General features: G+C 33.2%; 1 protein-coding gene across 1 annotated transcript; it reads right to left on the minus strand.

Annotated features, from left to right (window-relative positions):
* Positions 1–7,015: 7,015 nt before the first annotated feature.
* On the minus strand, positions 7,016–13,365 carry LOC122316006 (auxin-responsive protein IAA9-like). Its single transcript, XM_043132409.1, has 6 exons — positions 13,171–13,365; positions 11,072–11,734; positions 10,626–10,852; positions 10,350–10,491; positions 8,351–8,412; positions 7,016–7,504 (listed from the first exon to the last, which is right to left on the minus strand). The coding sequence occupies exons 2-6, from the start codon at positions 11,713–11,715 to the stop codon at positions 7,467–7,469; spliced, it is 1,113 nt and encodes a 370-aa protein (XP_042988343.1). The 5' UTR covers positions 11,716–11,734; positions 13,171–13,365; the 3' UTR covers positions 7,016–7,466.
* Between the last annotated feature and the right edge of the window lie 3,269 nt (positions 13,366–16,634).

Raw genomic sequence — 16,634 nt, forward strand, 5'->3', positions numbered from 1 at the left:
TTTCCAATCGATAGTTTTCACGATTAGATTAACAATGGAAATGAGAAAACTAATATAACTGAGGGGCCGGGACCTTAATTTCCACTCTTGATCGATGTAGTAAATCTGGAGATTAAGCTCGAATAATTTATATTAGGGAATGAAGCCATTAAAATCATGATCACAATTAATGCAGATGGTGTTTTTGTAGCAGCGTTTTCATGAGCTCATGATTTGGAGGTGCATGGGAACTCAATAACTACTACTGAGTCTGAGAGATATACCTGCATGCTAGCTAGCTTTACATGAATTGTTTGAAGCTTTTGTGTAAAATTAACTTTTTTTGGGTTGTGGGTTATTAAACTGATTCTCAAATGATTGCAAATTGGTGGAAAGGATCAGGAGTCGTACGTCCACTGGATAGTATGAGAGATAATTGGGATCCAATCAATTTCGGTTGCACATTCGTTCTCATTTATTATATATGAGACGCGTAATTTGTCTTATATTCTGAGTACAGTCATGACGTCGCTTGAGAGGCAGAGAGCCCATACCGTTTTTACAAAAATCTTGGTTTTCGGGATTATTGTAATCCTTAAAGATTCATGCATGGAAAGCGGATGAAGCTTGTGGTGAGGTGAGTGCACATGAGCAATCGGAGATGTGCATGATATATAATAATTCAGTGAGGATGATACGTCATATTCATGCATGGCTCATTCATACAAGTTGTTGCCTGCCTTGCTAGCTAGCTAACAGGTATATCTATATCTACATCTATATATATATATAAGCGAAAATGACTCCTACTGGCTATATATCCCTATAATATTATTCTAATGCATAGATTTTCAAACCGCCCATTTGAGCTCTACTGTTCTAAATTCATTGCTAAAGGAAGGATGGATGTTGGATCATGAATAGCAGATGTGGGTCTAAGAAGTTACATCGATCCTTGCTGGGGGCATCCATCGATCAACCCTTAATTTTCGTGGCTCTAAATAAGTACGTCATTTGCTGGCTCATGGATATATATATATATATATATTATTGCAAGTCCTAGCCAGCTAGCTAGCTGATTGGGCTTCTTAATTTACTACTCAAAGCTGTACGTCGTACGTGCTTGCAATTGGAACCATAAGTGTATTGAATAGTCATATTCATGACACTACGACAGAATTAAATGGCAGTTTATGATCATGTGAACGTACGTGTAAGTTTGTAACACCTCATTCTTAAACATGAACTGATGCATGAATTAGCTAGCTCGGAAGGTCCTGGATCGTTTGTAGATCCCAATATTGTCATCCACTGTCTTATAATTTGTCGCATAAGCTGGTGTCGCATCCCTTCTCAACAGTTGTCACACGTACGTACATGGTGAAAACAGTGACGACGACGTTTCTGTAGCAGTCAACATTTTCTATTAAATTGTAAATGGTATAAAAACTTAAAAAAAAAAAAAGGGAACTATCGTTTAGATAGTAAAATAAAATGAGATGACTAGTTACCTACCAAATTCACATCTATATAATTAATGCTTAGAGATTTCTCTGCATTTTTATCTAATCTCCCAATAAATACGGTACCATTTTTAAAGTAAATGAATTTTGTTATATATAAGTGAATTTTTCTTATCGATTTGTGCATCAATATTGCTTTCTTCATATTCAAAATTTAAATTGACATAATTTTTATTAAAATCTGACTTTCTGACCAATTACGTTGAATATATATGCATATTGGTAAGCAAAATCGTTTACAACTAAATTTTTTCTATATATATATATATATGTAATTAGAAGAATATCATCAGCCTTAAAACCTAATTTTTTGCTCGCCCCACGAATTAATTAGTTAATTGTACGTGATTAGCTCATTACAACTAATCCTACCAACAACACCAACTTTCCACTTTTTTTTATAATTTCTTCTATATTAATTATTACTCTTTGACACTATTACTTTCACATTCCGGTCGGTCAAAAGCTTACATCCACATCAATATAGAAACATATGTATGTAAATCCAATACATGATAAGATTAAGTGAATCTTCACCAGAATGAAGATAACATCACCCAATAAAAGTCAAAAAAGCTCTCCAAAAAGTTGAAAATATGCATGGGATCGAATCGATCGATATGCATGGCCGGCTTGAATTTTATTTTGGTACATATATATATATATATATATATATATATATATATTCTTCGTTCCACTGCTTAAGACGGCAATATATTGCATTTAATTATTTAACATGGCTTCCAGAAAGCACTACTCTTAATGGCCCCCTAAAAGCAAAAGGAATTTGTGTATATATATATATATATGAAATCAGCCTTCTTTTGACCAGGATAATATATATATATATATATATAATTCTTTTAGATTGAAAAATATACTAACCACATAAGTGATTATATAAAAATAACATTATAAATTAATGTAACTTGATCATATAGTTTATCAGATTATAAAGTTACTTTTATTATGAAATAGATCTGACAAATCACATAAAATTATATTAGTTTATAAGATTACTTTTGTGTAATCTTTTTTTAGTTGTAGTACTTATTGGTTGGATATATACCTTCTAACTCGAGTAGAGATCTAGCACCCAACAACAGGACCAAGCTAGTACTTTAATTTTTTTGAGATTAACCAGAAACATGAACAAATTAAACCTCAGAATTATATTGAAACTTGGATTGAATTTAATTATCTGATCTTCACGATCTATTGATCAGGGACAAAGGGTTGGAAACTCCAAACCATATGATACTGATGCATAGCCAGAAGCATATTAATTTCCTTTGATTATCTGATCTAAATCAATGATCCCCGCCGTCATTTTGGCACTGTTTTCCTCAGGAGGAGGTTACATGCACTTTGTAAAAGTAGTATAAATACATATCCCTAGTGGTAAAAAAGGACGTTTCATGTGATTCCTAAGGGAAGCGACACCATCATGTGCCGTCCAACTTTACATGATTGTAATAAAACAAACACCATATATATAATCCAAAGAACCCAGAATAAGCAACGAAGCCTCGAAAAAAATAAAAACTGACTGAATTTACTTGTCATGATTAAAGCTGCTTGCACTATCTCGAGGAAAAAAACGTAAGTAAAAATAAAGCCAATACCACAAATCAAGGGGCTAGCTAACACAGAAAGATATAATGGGAATAAGGGAAAACGTGAAAATATATAGGAGATTATAATAAGTAATAAAGTCAAGAAGTACAATAATCAAGTATGTGTAATTGTCACATCTTACATAATGACTCTTAAGGAAAGAGTTCTTGAGAGCTTTGCTTAGCTTAGCTCGGAAATGTGGTATTGGCAATATTGTACGTACAATCATATCGGGATCGCATAATTTTGAGCTGCAAGAGAGATAATATACTTTGCACCAAGAAAGAACAAAATCATAATGTTGACATTCCAATAACTCTATAATGATTGCTTCCACTAGCAAAGATCTTACTTTTGGATAGAAAATCTTTCGGCTTTTCAATTCTCAAGTTATCCATTTCCATGCACAATGTCAACAAAGGCATCATATGAATAATATATATATAGCATCATCATCATCATCACCTGAAAAAGAAGTTTGGACCTGGCATATCGAGTCCAATTGCACATTTCTCTCTGATATCCATAGCCTCTAGTCTCTGAAATCATTACTTTTGGCAGAATTGAAAGAAAAAAAATATTCAGAAGGGAAAATGTTTATTGGAAGAAAATCATCTTAGCTTAGGAAGAAAGTGATGAAAATATAAAATATAATAGAAATGAGAAGGAAAAGAGAAGAGGGAGAAAAATTTAAGGGCTACATTATTTTTATTTGAAAAATCAGGAGTACTTTATATCCCAAATATACCTAGCGAGGGTGAATATGTGTTTTCTAAACTTATTGGACTATTTAAATTAACAATCAATCAATTTGATCATTAGAAACCATCACCATATCACTTTTGGTAATAAAGTAGAAACTCATTTGAAGAATGCCTACAAATCTAAATATCACTCAGTGTGTAAATCACCATTTGAAATCTACTCTAGAAATTTAGTTCATTATAACTAATTTAGAAACACTTACAAGACCCATGAAGTAATTAGATCTAGCTTGTAGCACCACGAGTATCCCACTCAATTTCTATACCTTGGCAACTCCAGTCTCCAGACCATCGGTCTTTTTGTAGTTTCACCACGAGCACCAACTCGATCTCTACACCCATGCATCTCTAGGATACTTGAGCAATGAATTCAGCAATACTCGAGCACAAGCACAAGCACAATATGATGGAGCTAAGTATGTTCTTAAGAAAGAATAGATCTTCAATGTGCAATGGATCTCTTTAGATTTTTCTCTAGAATACAATGAATAGGGTAGCTCTAACCTCTCTCAACGACCTAGAAGTCATGCAAGTTATTTTATATGAACTTTGGGTTAGATAGGCTACTTAGAGAGTCCAAACCTAGTGAAAAGTGATCTTTAGAATTTCCACTTGAACAAAGATCAAGTGAGCAGTCAAATAAACTTTTTGTCCAGATTTTCCATTGTGACATTGTCGAACTGTTTTTGACCTAACAAACGTTGGAATTTGAAGATCATTGTGAAACATGAATTTGGTTAGCTTTCTAACACCACAAATATCACCTCAATTTGATATGATAATCAAAAGTTATGAATGATTTACTTTAGTTAGGTCGATTTTCTTGCCAATTTACACTTTTTGTTCCAATTGCAACCTAGATTTTACTCAACATATTAATAACTCAATTGGATAACGTTTTGTCATAAGAATATACCCACATATTATTTTTACACTAGGGGTTGTTTGGGAAACATACTTCATCTCATCTCTTCTCATAACTTTCTTCCTAAACATAATTTAAACACAAATACCATTTAATTTCAAATCATCAACTTTTTCATCTAATCATTAGTTAATCATTAGAACTTTCTCAAACTTCTAAACAAAACACAAAAAATAAAACTACTTTTTCAAATTTAAAAACAAAACTAATATTAAAAAAATTATATTATAACAATATTTTAATTTTATAATATTTTTTATTCACTTTTTCACTCTCATTTTTCAAAACCCAAAAAAACATCTTAACTCAAATAATTTCAATACTATTTACAAAATTATCATCTCGTATCGTTCCAGGCCAAGCATCCGGCCTAACACTATTATCAATTGTGTTTGAATATCAAATATCTTGATTTTGATAATTATGAAAATCAAATAAGATGATTTAATAGAAATGAAATCAAATTAGGATAATAATACAATAAAATTAAAGAAGCCGGGATCCTTTATGTGGTGGCATTTTATCCTGCTTGATTATTGTTAGATGTTTAATGTCGCCCAATTATCTTGATTCAAGTATTAAGAGAATATTTTAATTTTTAAAACAATGGTAAGAGAATATATATTGTCCAATGTTATTATGGTAAGACATAAAATCTGAATCATGGCCCATTTGTAGTGCCGTAGTGCTATTTAAAAACATTTACACCATATACCATCTATATTGATATGGTATAATTTGATTTGTAAGATTCAAATTTTAAATTTTATCTTTCAAATTAAATTATACCACGTGAATGAATGATGTAAAGGCCTTTAAATAGAACCATTTAAGATTTTAACTACAAAATTTTCATTAAACTTTAAAATAAAAAATGTAAAAAGATCTTTGACAATCTTCATAGCATCCTGAGAACCATTATGTGAGATCTCAATATTTGCACCTCAAGTCAATGAAGGCCAGTCATGCAGTTTCCTTTATACCTTCTTTAGCACATCACTATAGTAGTGGGCTTGTTCGGCCCGCAAAAAGCTTTCTAATCACCCAGTCCATGTCCATCTTGAAAAATTATCAAATACGAGGCCCGCCTATTCTGATGTGCCAAAGTGTAAAGGCCAGTCCACATGTATAAAAATGGGTTACAGATGGGATTAGGGCCATTAGGCCTCCTCAACAACGATGAATTTTAGAAAATGACTTACTGCCTACCAGATTGAATTCGGCCAAGAAGAAAATAGTAGATCATAGTATGTCTCCCATATGTGAAGAGGGAGGAGGAGTCTACCATTCATGCTTTGTGTTGTTGCCCAGCTGCCTCAGATGTTTGGACAGAAAGTGACAGTCCAGTTCACAAATAGGCTAGTACAGCAGGGGATTTCATGGAGCTATGGAAGCTGCTGAATCATTTTTTGGAGGAGGAGGTTGGTTTGGTGGCCTCCACTTTTGAGGAGAATATGATTGAGCAGGAACTCTGTTATTTTTAAAAAGAAGTTTGAATGCCCGAAAGCTTTCACTATTGCTGCTCAGCAGAATTATGCAGACTTTAGAGATGCTACTACTTGACCTAAGTCTACTCAGCCTAACAGAATTATGGCTAGATGGAAGTAACCTGATGCTTCGGCCTGCAAAATTAATTGGGATGGTGCCCTAATAAGAGGGTGGGAATTGGGGTTATAATTAGAGATTCGGAGGGGGAAATTCTTGCCTGCTTGTGCTTAAGGTTGACTTATCTGTTGAAGCCTGTTTGTGCTGAGGCATATGCTTTGAGAAGGGCTATGTTCTTTTGTTTAGAGTTGGGGTGTTCAAATGCAGGTCATTTATACAAAATTTAACTATATTTTAAATTTCACTGACATTTTACTAGTTCAATACCAGTGCTAAAAAGTGGCACAAGACATGCGACCTATCTAAAGCCGATTCCTGAGCTTAAAAATCGTATCTGTGCATCTACAACAAGCCATTTTCCATTTTGCATGCAAAGTTGCAAGCCATTAAACATTCGTAACAACGTATTCCTGAAGCTTCAATTTGTAGAAGAATCTTGAACGGATCAGGAATGAAAGAGCCGGAACAAACAAATTTTACCAATATTTGGGTAGTCTGCGATTCGTCTAGACTCTCCACAAGTCGTTATTGAGGCAGGCGAATTGTGGATTTGTTTGGGTACAAAGATGGGATGAAACATTTTTAAAAAGGGAGAGGGAGGCTGTAAAATGGTAACTAGTAGTAACATTTGATCAAATAGAAGTTAATATCAAAACCATCACAGAGCACTTTGGCAGCCAATAAGAAACAGCAGTTGCATACCATCCAAGTGGTCTTTGATCCAACACATCCATCACATACAGAACACCTTAAATAAATAGGTTTTATAAGGATTATGAACTCCATAATATTAATTTTTTTTTTTTTCCAACAGCTTTACCAGATTTTAAAAGATGGACTTTGACAGACAAGCAAACTTTTTTGAAGATATCAAAACATAGATACTCCAGAGACAAGATGAAGATTCAAACATGACCTCCCATCCGGCATGGCCACCTGTCCTCTCTTGTTCATATTCAATGGCTTCCTCCACCTTCCTCAATCCTCACCTGCTTCAAATTCAAGCCTTTAATTTGGTGACACCACATCACAGTCGAGAGTTTCAGAGATTAGCTAGATCCTATTACTGGATTTCTCCATGGCCCTGGGAGCTACAAAACAAACAAACATACAAACTTCAGAGCACCATGACAGGCATCTAGTGCAATTTATAATCTGTAATCTCATTGGTGTAAACTTATGGGGCATATCAAGTCAAATACATAACTGGGAACTACATAACACTCACATAAAATAAGACTACCAAGTTGAAGCAGTCCTATATTTAGTAAGCAAAAAAGCAAGAGTTACCCGAACCAAACCATTGAAAGCCCAGGCCATATTTCACTATTAAACAATGACTATTTAGCAAGTATGCCTACAAACACCAGGATTCAATTCTCACTAATTTTACCTATGTTCATTGCCACACTGTTCATGGTGCAGAATCTTCAAATTGATGAGCTGATCAAAAAAGAGTATTGATGTAGAAGCCATGAAGTCATATTTTGGACCATCTGACTGAAAACGGTTCTTTATTTTTTTATATTCAGAACCATTTTCATTGCAGATAATGGCACCAATCCCAAGGTAGTCATTCCGGTTTTCAGCTTTCAATCCCCAGGCAGTATTATCATATGCAAATCTTCCATTAGCGTGCCATTGTCACCTCAACTGTAATTGGAATTTAGAAATCATCCAATCACCAAATTTGGAGGATTTTTATCAAAATCTCCATCTATTTTCCAACTCTTTTTAATGTTGACCTTTCTTCTTATTGCCACCCCCCCCCCCCCACAAAAAAAAAAAAAAAACCTTCCAGTCCCACAAAAAAAAGTACAATGGAATACAGATTTCAGTTGACTGGTCTTCATCCAGGCCAACAACTACACGTGATAATATTGGGCAATGAGAACCAATCTCATCCATACAAGTGTGGATTCATAAAATATACATACCTAAGCCGATGGCATCAGAGCCCTTCATAATTTTCAGCCTCTTGCACGAGTCAATAAACATCCTGTAAGATAACAAGTTGCAGCCACTAAGAACATGGTGACACAAAAAATCAGCTCATCCATATTAAATGTGCGGTCAGTCCATACAATGATTGATATCTACTTTTTTTCAAGTAACAGAAATCTAATTTAGGACAAGTAATCCCATGCAATAGTTCAATCGTGTGGACTGGAAACACTAGCTCAATGAAAAAGTTACAGAGCAAAATGAGCAAGATATGAGTAGAACAAAAAGCTTAGATTAAGATTGTGATGATCAAACTACATACAACCAATGAATTTGAAATGAAAAGATTATCAACCTCAAAGCTTTGTACATTCTAGTTCGTCCAAGAAACACCACTTGTTTGTCTTGGACTTTTACCTTATTTCACAATAAACATTCACAGGAAGTAAGATTTTCCATGCACACGTTTGTTTAAATAAAGTAAGAGAAAACACGGTAACTGAACTATAAGTACATTCTGGTATGCATGACAACGCAGACAGTTACTACATAATTCACTGGTCTATACTAAGTTCTTCAAATCTCATCACTGCTTATAGAAACTGCATATTTGAATAACAGTATTCACATAAAGCAGGGGATTGAAGTTGATATTGTGACTGAAATATAAAATTATTGTGTAACTTTTCTTTATTTCTAGCAAAGATAATCCAAGAAGTATACTAATTTATATTATTTCTAATTTATATTATTTCTAGTCTTTTTGGAAGGATCATGCGTGGTCATAAGTTTCATGTCAAGAAAATCCTCAGAACCATATATGGCCACCATCAAGAATGAGACTTAGGCACCAAATAGTGAATTAGAAACTTCCAGAACGTTGAATCTAAGCTAAACCAAATATGAGCACAGAACTTAGCGGCAAAGCCTTGAGTTAATTTTTGGAAGGGCCAAGATTTTATTTGTTCTGCATACCAAGTATTTTAGCTACATATAATAGTACAAAAACATTTAAACATAGTTTAGGGTGCAAGTCTTTTAAACCAATGTCTAATAAAAGTGCACATATCAAACCTGCCAAATTGTGCAGATATTGACAAATATAAGATATCTCCACCAATCTTTTGTCCATCAACATGAAGGTACAAAAAGAAACAAAATTATAAAAGCCAGTAAATTTCCTGAGAATTGCAACATAACTCTTCTGGTAAACTACAATCAACAGGAATAGAATTCAAATTGAATTTCTTGGCAACTTCTCTTTAATCATGACCAACAAAATTATCTTTAAGAAACCCAGATGCCATATTGTTGCAAAGCCTTGCTTTAATTTTCACAGTTAAATTTCTCATTGTCACTAGTTGAATAGAGTCTCACAAGACAAACCAACCAAATATATTAATAAATGGAAAGCCCCTTTGACTTTTCTTTCTCTACTAATCCTTGACATGATTCATCCATTGAACAAAAATTTCATAATTCTCCATAATTGATATATCAAGTTCAAAATGCTTTAACTGAAATCTCAATTAAATTATCTCACTTGGGATTTAGGAAGCCATAAGCTCAGCCTCTTAGAAACCACCCCCACCCCCAAAACACACACAGACACGGTAAAGGACTAATCAACCTTTGGGTGGGATGGCATGGCCCCATTGTTCTTCATGTGACTCCACCACTGGCTATATAAAAAAACTTGCAAATATTTAATATTGAAGTCGTTCATATTTACCTTTGTATTGCATGGAAAAGGCAAAAGAATATCATACAACACATTTCAGTTTGAGAATAGATCTTTAGTTCTACACACAAATCACAATGAGCGTGCAGATCATTTATAATTTAACTATTATTCACGAAGAAACAAGGGCAAGCAACGAAAGAAGCATGTGCAGATCATTTATGATTTAACTATTATTCACTAAGAAACAAGGGTAAACAACGAAAGAAGCATAAGACAAATGAAATGAGAATATAGGGATCAATGCTTACTCCCACGGTACATCCCCTACAAGCATCCAGTCACGATCCTTATCCTCATATGTAAGCACATACTCTGATCCATGTAGCAGATCCCTTAATTTACTCTCGCTCATCATTTCCTTCCCTGGTGCTCCTCGGGATCCACACTGACCTGATGTCACAATAAATACTAATAACCAAACCCAGGGGAAAAAATTATCGTACTCCAACAATTTTAAGATTTTTTTGGTATTTTTCTATTCTGTTGTATGTTGCCATTGCAACGAAGCTAAAAAAATATCTCACCTATAGTGAAACAACTGAACATCTTCTCAAGAGCAGTTGACAGTTCTTGATATGTAGCGTATAATCTTAGATCTACCTTCCTCTGATAGGGAGCCCCATCCATGCTGACCTTCACAAAAAGAGCACCGGGGCCTGGTTTTCCATCAACTTCATCATTGTTCTTCGAAGTGGTGGCCAATGAATTCTTCCTAAATGATCTTATTGGAGGCCAACCAACAACCTGAGCCCTGTAATAGGTAGAAGTTTGAGATAAACTATGAGGAGAAACCAAAACATCTTCAATTATTATTTTTTTGATAAGTAATTAGAGAATTTTATTCATACTAATGAAGTAGGCATAGCCCATGTATACAGGAAGTATACAAAAGAAACACCTATTCAATTATAATACTATTCTCTGATACAACAAGAAATTAAGGACCTTATTTGTAGCACCCTTCACTTACTTAGGAGCTGGAGCACTGTTGTTGTTGTTTGAAGCAGTCTTGTGGTTGTGGCTAGTTCCAATTGTAGCACGATGATGTTCCTGCAAAAGATTTCCGGGAAACTCCTTCATTATGGAGGACTGAGCCCCAGAAGGCCTGGATGATGGTACGACGTTCATCCCAGAATTACCAGAAAACTTCCCTTGCTCCACAGATTGTGGAGATTCCGACTCAGAAGCCGAATTAAACATCCAATTTCCTGCAGTATACACAGAATTTTTCACATCCATAGTGTCAGAGAAACCTCGCTTGTTGCCCGAAACAACATTCTTCTGAATTGACGAGTAGATTCCTTCCTTTGAAGGAAGTAAAGGAAACAGTGGCTTCTCATCAAGCTTCCCTGTGTTCAGCGAGCTTCGTCCTGGTGATTGGGATCCAGGAAGACCAAGCCTCAATTCCGTTGCCTTCAAGTTCAGATTGTTGTTTTTCTCTACCGACAAGCTTGAGACTGCAGAGCTATCAACTGAAGAACAGTCTGACAAACCCATGTAATTGCGTTCTTTTAATCCTGAACCATTTTGCGAGGAGTCCACAGTAGGTGAAGAAGCCACTAGAGAGACATCACTCTGCTCTCCTTCCACAGCTCTCAGCAGGGGAGACGACATGAAACACCAATATTTTTTACTGTTTAGAAAGAAAATTTTCCACATTAAATGAACATACATAGTCCCCAAAAAAATACTTTTTAAACCAAAAATTGAAAATTTGATAATATTATAAAAGAAGAAAATAATTAAAGACCTAAAACTTAAATTTTTTGCATTAAAATTGAGAATTCGATTGAGGACATCCCTAAAGTTCTTTCCAAAAGTTTATGATACATTAAAATACAAATAAGATCAAACAGTGGGCCATAGCAATCAAATTACTTCTTTGCAACTTTCACTCTTGTGAATAATAAAGGGTTAAAAACACATCACTCATAAACTACGAAGGTTTTATACATTGTGCCCCAAAATACCAAAATTGACATATTGCTCGTTCAAGACCAGGAATTGCCAAGTAGTAACCCCCGTCCAAATTTGACTTAAGATAGCAAAAAATAAGTGAGGCAATGCACGTTGACCATAAGATCTTAATATAGAACATTTTACAGTCGGTATTTGGGGGTTGTATTGTATCGGTTTGGATGGTTTGAGGTGAAAAATGTAAAATCACAGGTAATTTAGATGTGAAAGTTGTATTTAACATAGTAGTCAACATAACATGCAACAGAAATGATATACTGTGAAATCGCCGGTTGTCCCGAAAGAACTTTCGGCCAATGGAAAGGAAAGAGGTAAATTTAATTTTTAAATTATATCTTTAACATAAAGTACTAGAACATGAACCATCAAAAAGAAACAAACTTGAAATAGCTAATAAGAAAATTTTATTAAAGGAAAAGGAAATAAAGGAACAGAGTGACCAAGTCCAAACCCCATTGCCGGCCTGACTACAACCAGCAAGTAAAATATCGCAATAAAACAAAAATGCGCCAATCCAATTAATTTAATCCTCCGCCAACATGAAGGTTGAGAAGCAGGCCAACAAATAAGCATCACAGAAAAATTATGAGATCAGAAGATAATCACCGAAAAACCAAAATAATATCAAATGAAACTGCACACTCATCAAATTATGTTTCAAAATAATTTAGGAAGTTAGACAGTATGTAGTTTGATTTTTTCTTGCCCTTTTAATGTGTTTTCCCAGCAACCAACCAGACTCCAGAAAAAGTGAATACAGTTGAGACACCCAAAGAGAATTGAATGCAACTCAAGAGATCCACAAAGAGGGAGGAAAAGGGAGGGCCGACGACAGATGACTACTCCGAAGGCTAGCCTAAAATAGAGACATAAATAAAATTAAAACAAAGAAAAAAAAAATTTCAAAAAAGAGGGTTCCAACCTCAGTATATTTCTTGAAAAAAAGGACAAAGACGGCTGAAATTTACAGAAGGGAATCAACCAAGAGAACAGACCCTGGTTTCAAGCTAAACGAAGCTCAGCATCAAGCATATAATCGACTAAAATAAATTATGAACAAAAAAACGGAAGCTGAATACTCAAACAACGTACCTGAGCTTTTCTTTCGTGGATCGGACAAAGAAGAGAAGGCAGATGAACACCTCAGGAATGGGCAAGAAAATGCACCAAACGCAGAGAAATCAAAGCACAGAGAGAGAGAGAGAGAGAGAGAGAGAGAGAGCTCAAGGACCTTCCATTATGCAGAAAGCAACAGAAACTTTAGGCCGTGTTGAACGAGAAACCGGAAGCTTGGGAAATTAAAAATCGAGCCAGGGGCACAACCGTAAATATAAGAGGAAGTTGGCGCTATTATTCATGTTTTTATTATTATTTTGCATGTCGAAGTGTTTTCGCTTCGTGATGCGGCGATACAGGAGAGGAATCTTATCCAACGGTCCCGATTACTTGAATGAAATCCGCATTGTGTTTTTTTTTTTTTTTTTTTTTGAATAATAAAAACCTAAACTCCCAATCATACAGTAGTCGGTGCATAGAATACATGGTACTTAATTATTTTATCCATAAATAATCTACATTTTATATGTGAAAAGTAAAATAATATTTTTTTTCTTTATTTTATTGTTCTTCAAATTTGGGGCTTTCCCAATTCTTTTGTTTGAATGATAGATTTGAAAGATAATTAATTTTCTCAACACCTCAATTTTGAATTTTGAAATTAGAAGACGAAAAATATAACACTAAAAATGCTCATGATATATTTTAGTAAAAAAGAAAAAATAAATTAGGAAATCTATTTTAGTTATAAAAAAAAAAGAAATTAATATTTTTTTTATTAATATATATAGATCTACCTCAATAATAAATTATGCATAAAAAAAAATAGCCTCAAATTTTTCTTGTAAACTCAAACTTAAAACTAAATATACACTAAAATACGGTTTGTATCTTGAGTTGAAATAAAATAAATTGAGATGTAAGTTGAATAAAATATTATTATTTTTTAAAATTTAAAAATTTTAAATTTTTATTATATTTTATATAAAAAATTTAAAAAAATTATAATAATAAAATAAAATAAGATGAAAGATCTATTATATTTAGACAGATTTTAAATTAGGCAATTTAAATAAGGGATGCAATTTAATTTTATTTTTTTTAAAAATTATTTTCGTGATTATGCAGCTTTTCTTTATCTTTAGCAGGCCGTGACTGAGATTGTCCAGAAGATAATGCTGTCGCCCTGATATTTTTGGGATCATGTCAAAGTGGGCGTAGTGTAAATATAACAAAAAGGAAAGGTACAATAATCAAATATTCAAATTTAATATAACTTTCTTTAAAGGTGACTTTCATTAACAATGGCTACTCTATTCAAACCATTCAAAGACATAATAAAACCGGCAGCAAACTGTCAGTTGCAGAATTAATAATAATTGCAAACTGAAATAATAATTTCAAATTCTGCCAATTTTTTTTCTTGTCTCCAAGATCTACTACTCCCAATATCATTCCCAATGCTGTTACTTATTTCTTTTATCTCATAAAATAAAATTAAAAAATAAAACAAAATTTACTTCAAGTTAATATAAGATTTTTATATAAAAAAATTAAATTTATTTATTGCATTGTTATAATTATTATTTACAAATCAAGCAATTCAAAAAATTTTTTAAAAAGAAAAAAGAAATGGGTGGGATTAGGGTAAAGAGAAACAAGTGGGATGGGGAGTGGGCATGAAAGGAAGGTCACGCAAGTAAAGAGCAATTAAGGGGAGGAGAGGGGACAGAGAAAAACAGGGAGGGAAGAAGTGGGAACGGTGGGTGGGGGACAAGAAAGGGACATTTCAAGGCAGTTTGCCGGCTGGTGACTGCGACATCTAACCGACTTTTCCTGTCCCTCATTATTCCCTATCGTCTCTCTCTCTCTCTCTGCGCTTAATTCTAATATAATTTTATTAATAGAATATATTGGGGGGGCATCATGCTGCTGGCTCGGTCTCCCTTGCATCATTAACTGCTACTGTTTTTGCACGCTTGGTTCCAACGTTTTCATCCCCCTTCCTTTCTTCGTTATATGCATGCATCCTTACCCTCCATCGTCACCCTCACCTCACCCTCACCTCACTTCTACTCTTCTACCATTAATCACACATTCCTCCCCCATTTTTTTTTTGCCTTTTTATATTAAAAAACAAAAGGCTAGTCTTGGATCCAGTTCCATTGTAATCCGACGGTTGCACCAAAACTACTTGGTTACGAGCTTATATAACTTGTATCTGGAGGGATTTGAATTAGAGAAAGGAAAACACTACTCCCACACCCACCAAATTTTGTAACGAATTAATTTTTATTTAATGGTTAAGAAATATTTTTTTAATAAATTTATAACTTTTTAAATAAATATTTAAAGAATTTTAAAAATATTAAAAAAAACTTTTGCACAGTTGGTAGAAATCCTGATAGCTCTAGCAACTCCCTTAGAGAAATGATAAATGTATAATTTTTATATAATTATACGTTAAAATAAGATATTTATATAAAATAATGTTATTTTTATAAATTATTTTATAAAATATCTTTTATTTAAAACATAATTACGTAGAAATTATAAAAAATAATTGTAAGTGTATCCTTTTTTTTTTTTTAAATTATCTTTACAAATATTCTCTTTTGCTTGCAAATACGTGTGGAGAACCTATTACTCCCAATTTTAATTTGAAAAGATTTAAATTTTTTTAAATTATATGTACAAATTGTGAAATAATTCACATCTACTTGTAAAAAAAATTATATTTATTGTACTTATTAATCTTAAGTGTTTTTAAAATATATTTTTAAAGCAGTTTATGCCTAAAACACATGAGATATGTTAATTAGGTCAATGGAGTGGTTTTGCCTACTCAAAGCATTTTACATAAATTGGAGTATGTAGTTGGATCTGTTGCCTTTAAATCGCTCTAAAAGAATGAAGAGCATTCACAAATTGACCACTCATTTGCAAAATGCAGGCGGATATCCCCTGCCTTTTGGCCCTTTTTCCGGTTCAAGGATAAACACTCTAATTTTCGTATTATTTGTATTATCCCAGATATTTTAGTTCCTTAGAACATTGGTATCGGTCTAGTCAAAATCATCGATAAATTTAGTTAAAAGTTTATATTTTGCATAAAATCAAAACTATTCATAATATAACTCTTTGTTAGATTAGTTATCATTCAAGAATTTCACTATTATCGCTGAAAGCCTTCCAGTAAGTTCAGATTTTTTTTATTTGATTTGTTCATTCTTTTTTGAAATTTAAATATAGCCATTGGAAGAATATAACCGTTATAAAATGAAAGACCGCTAAAAAATTGTACTTGTTGAAATAATAGAAACTTAAAAAATTAATGTGTACTTTTTAAATAATGAATAAATATTTCAATTACAATTAAAATTAAAATAAATAAAAATGTCAAAATCAATATTTTAATCAAGTAATAATATATTTGGAGATTTTGTTTATTTGGTATTGTTGAAAAGTAGTTAGCTAAATTTATAAAAGTGAATTTTCTA

This window comes from Carya illinoinensis, chromosome 7, assembly GCF_018687715.1.
Source record: "Carya illinoinensis cultivar Pawnee chromosome 7, C.illinoinensisPawnee_v1, whole genome shotgun sequence".
Lineage (NCBI taxonomy): Eukaryota > Viridiplantae > Streptophyta > Magnoliopsida > Fagales > Juglandaceae > Carya > Carya illinoinensis.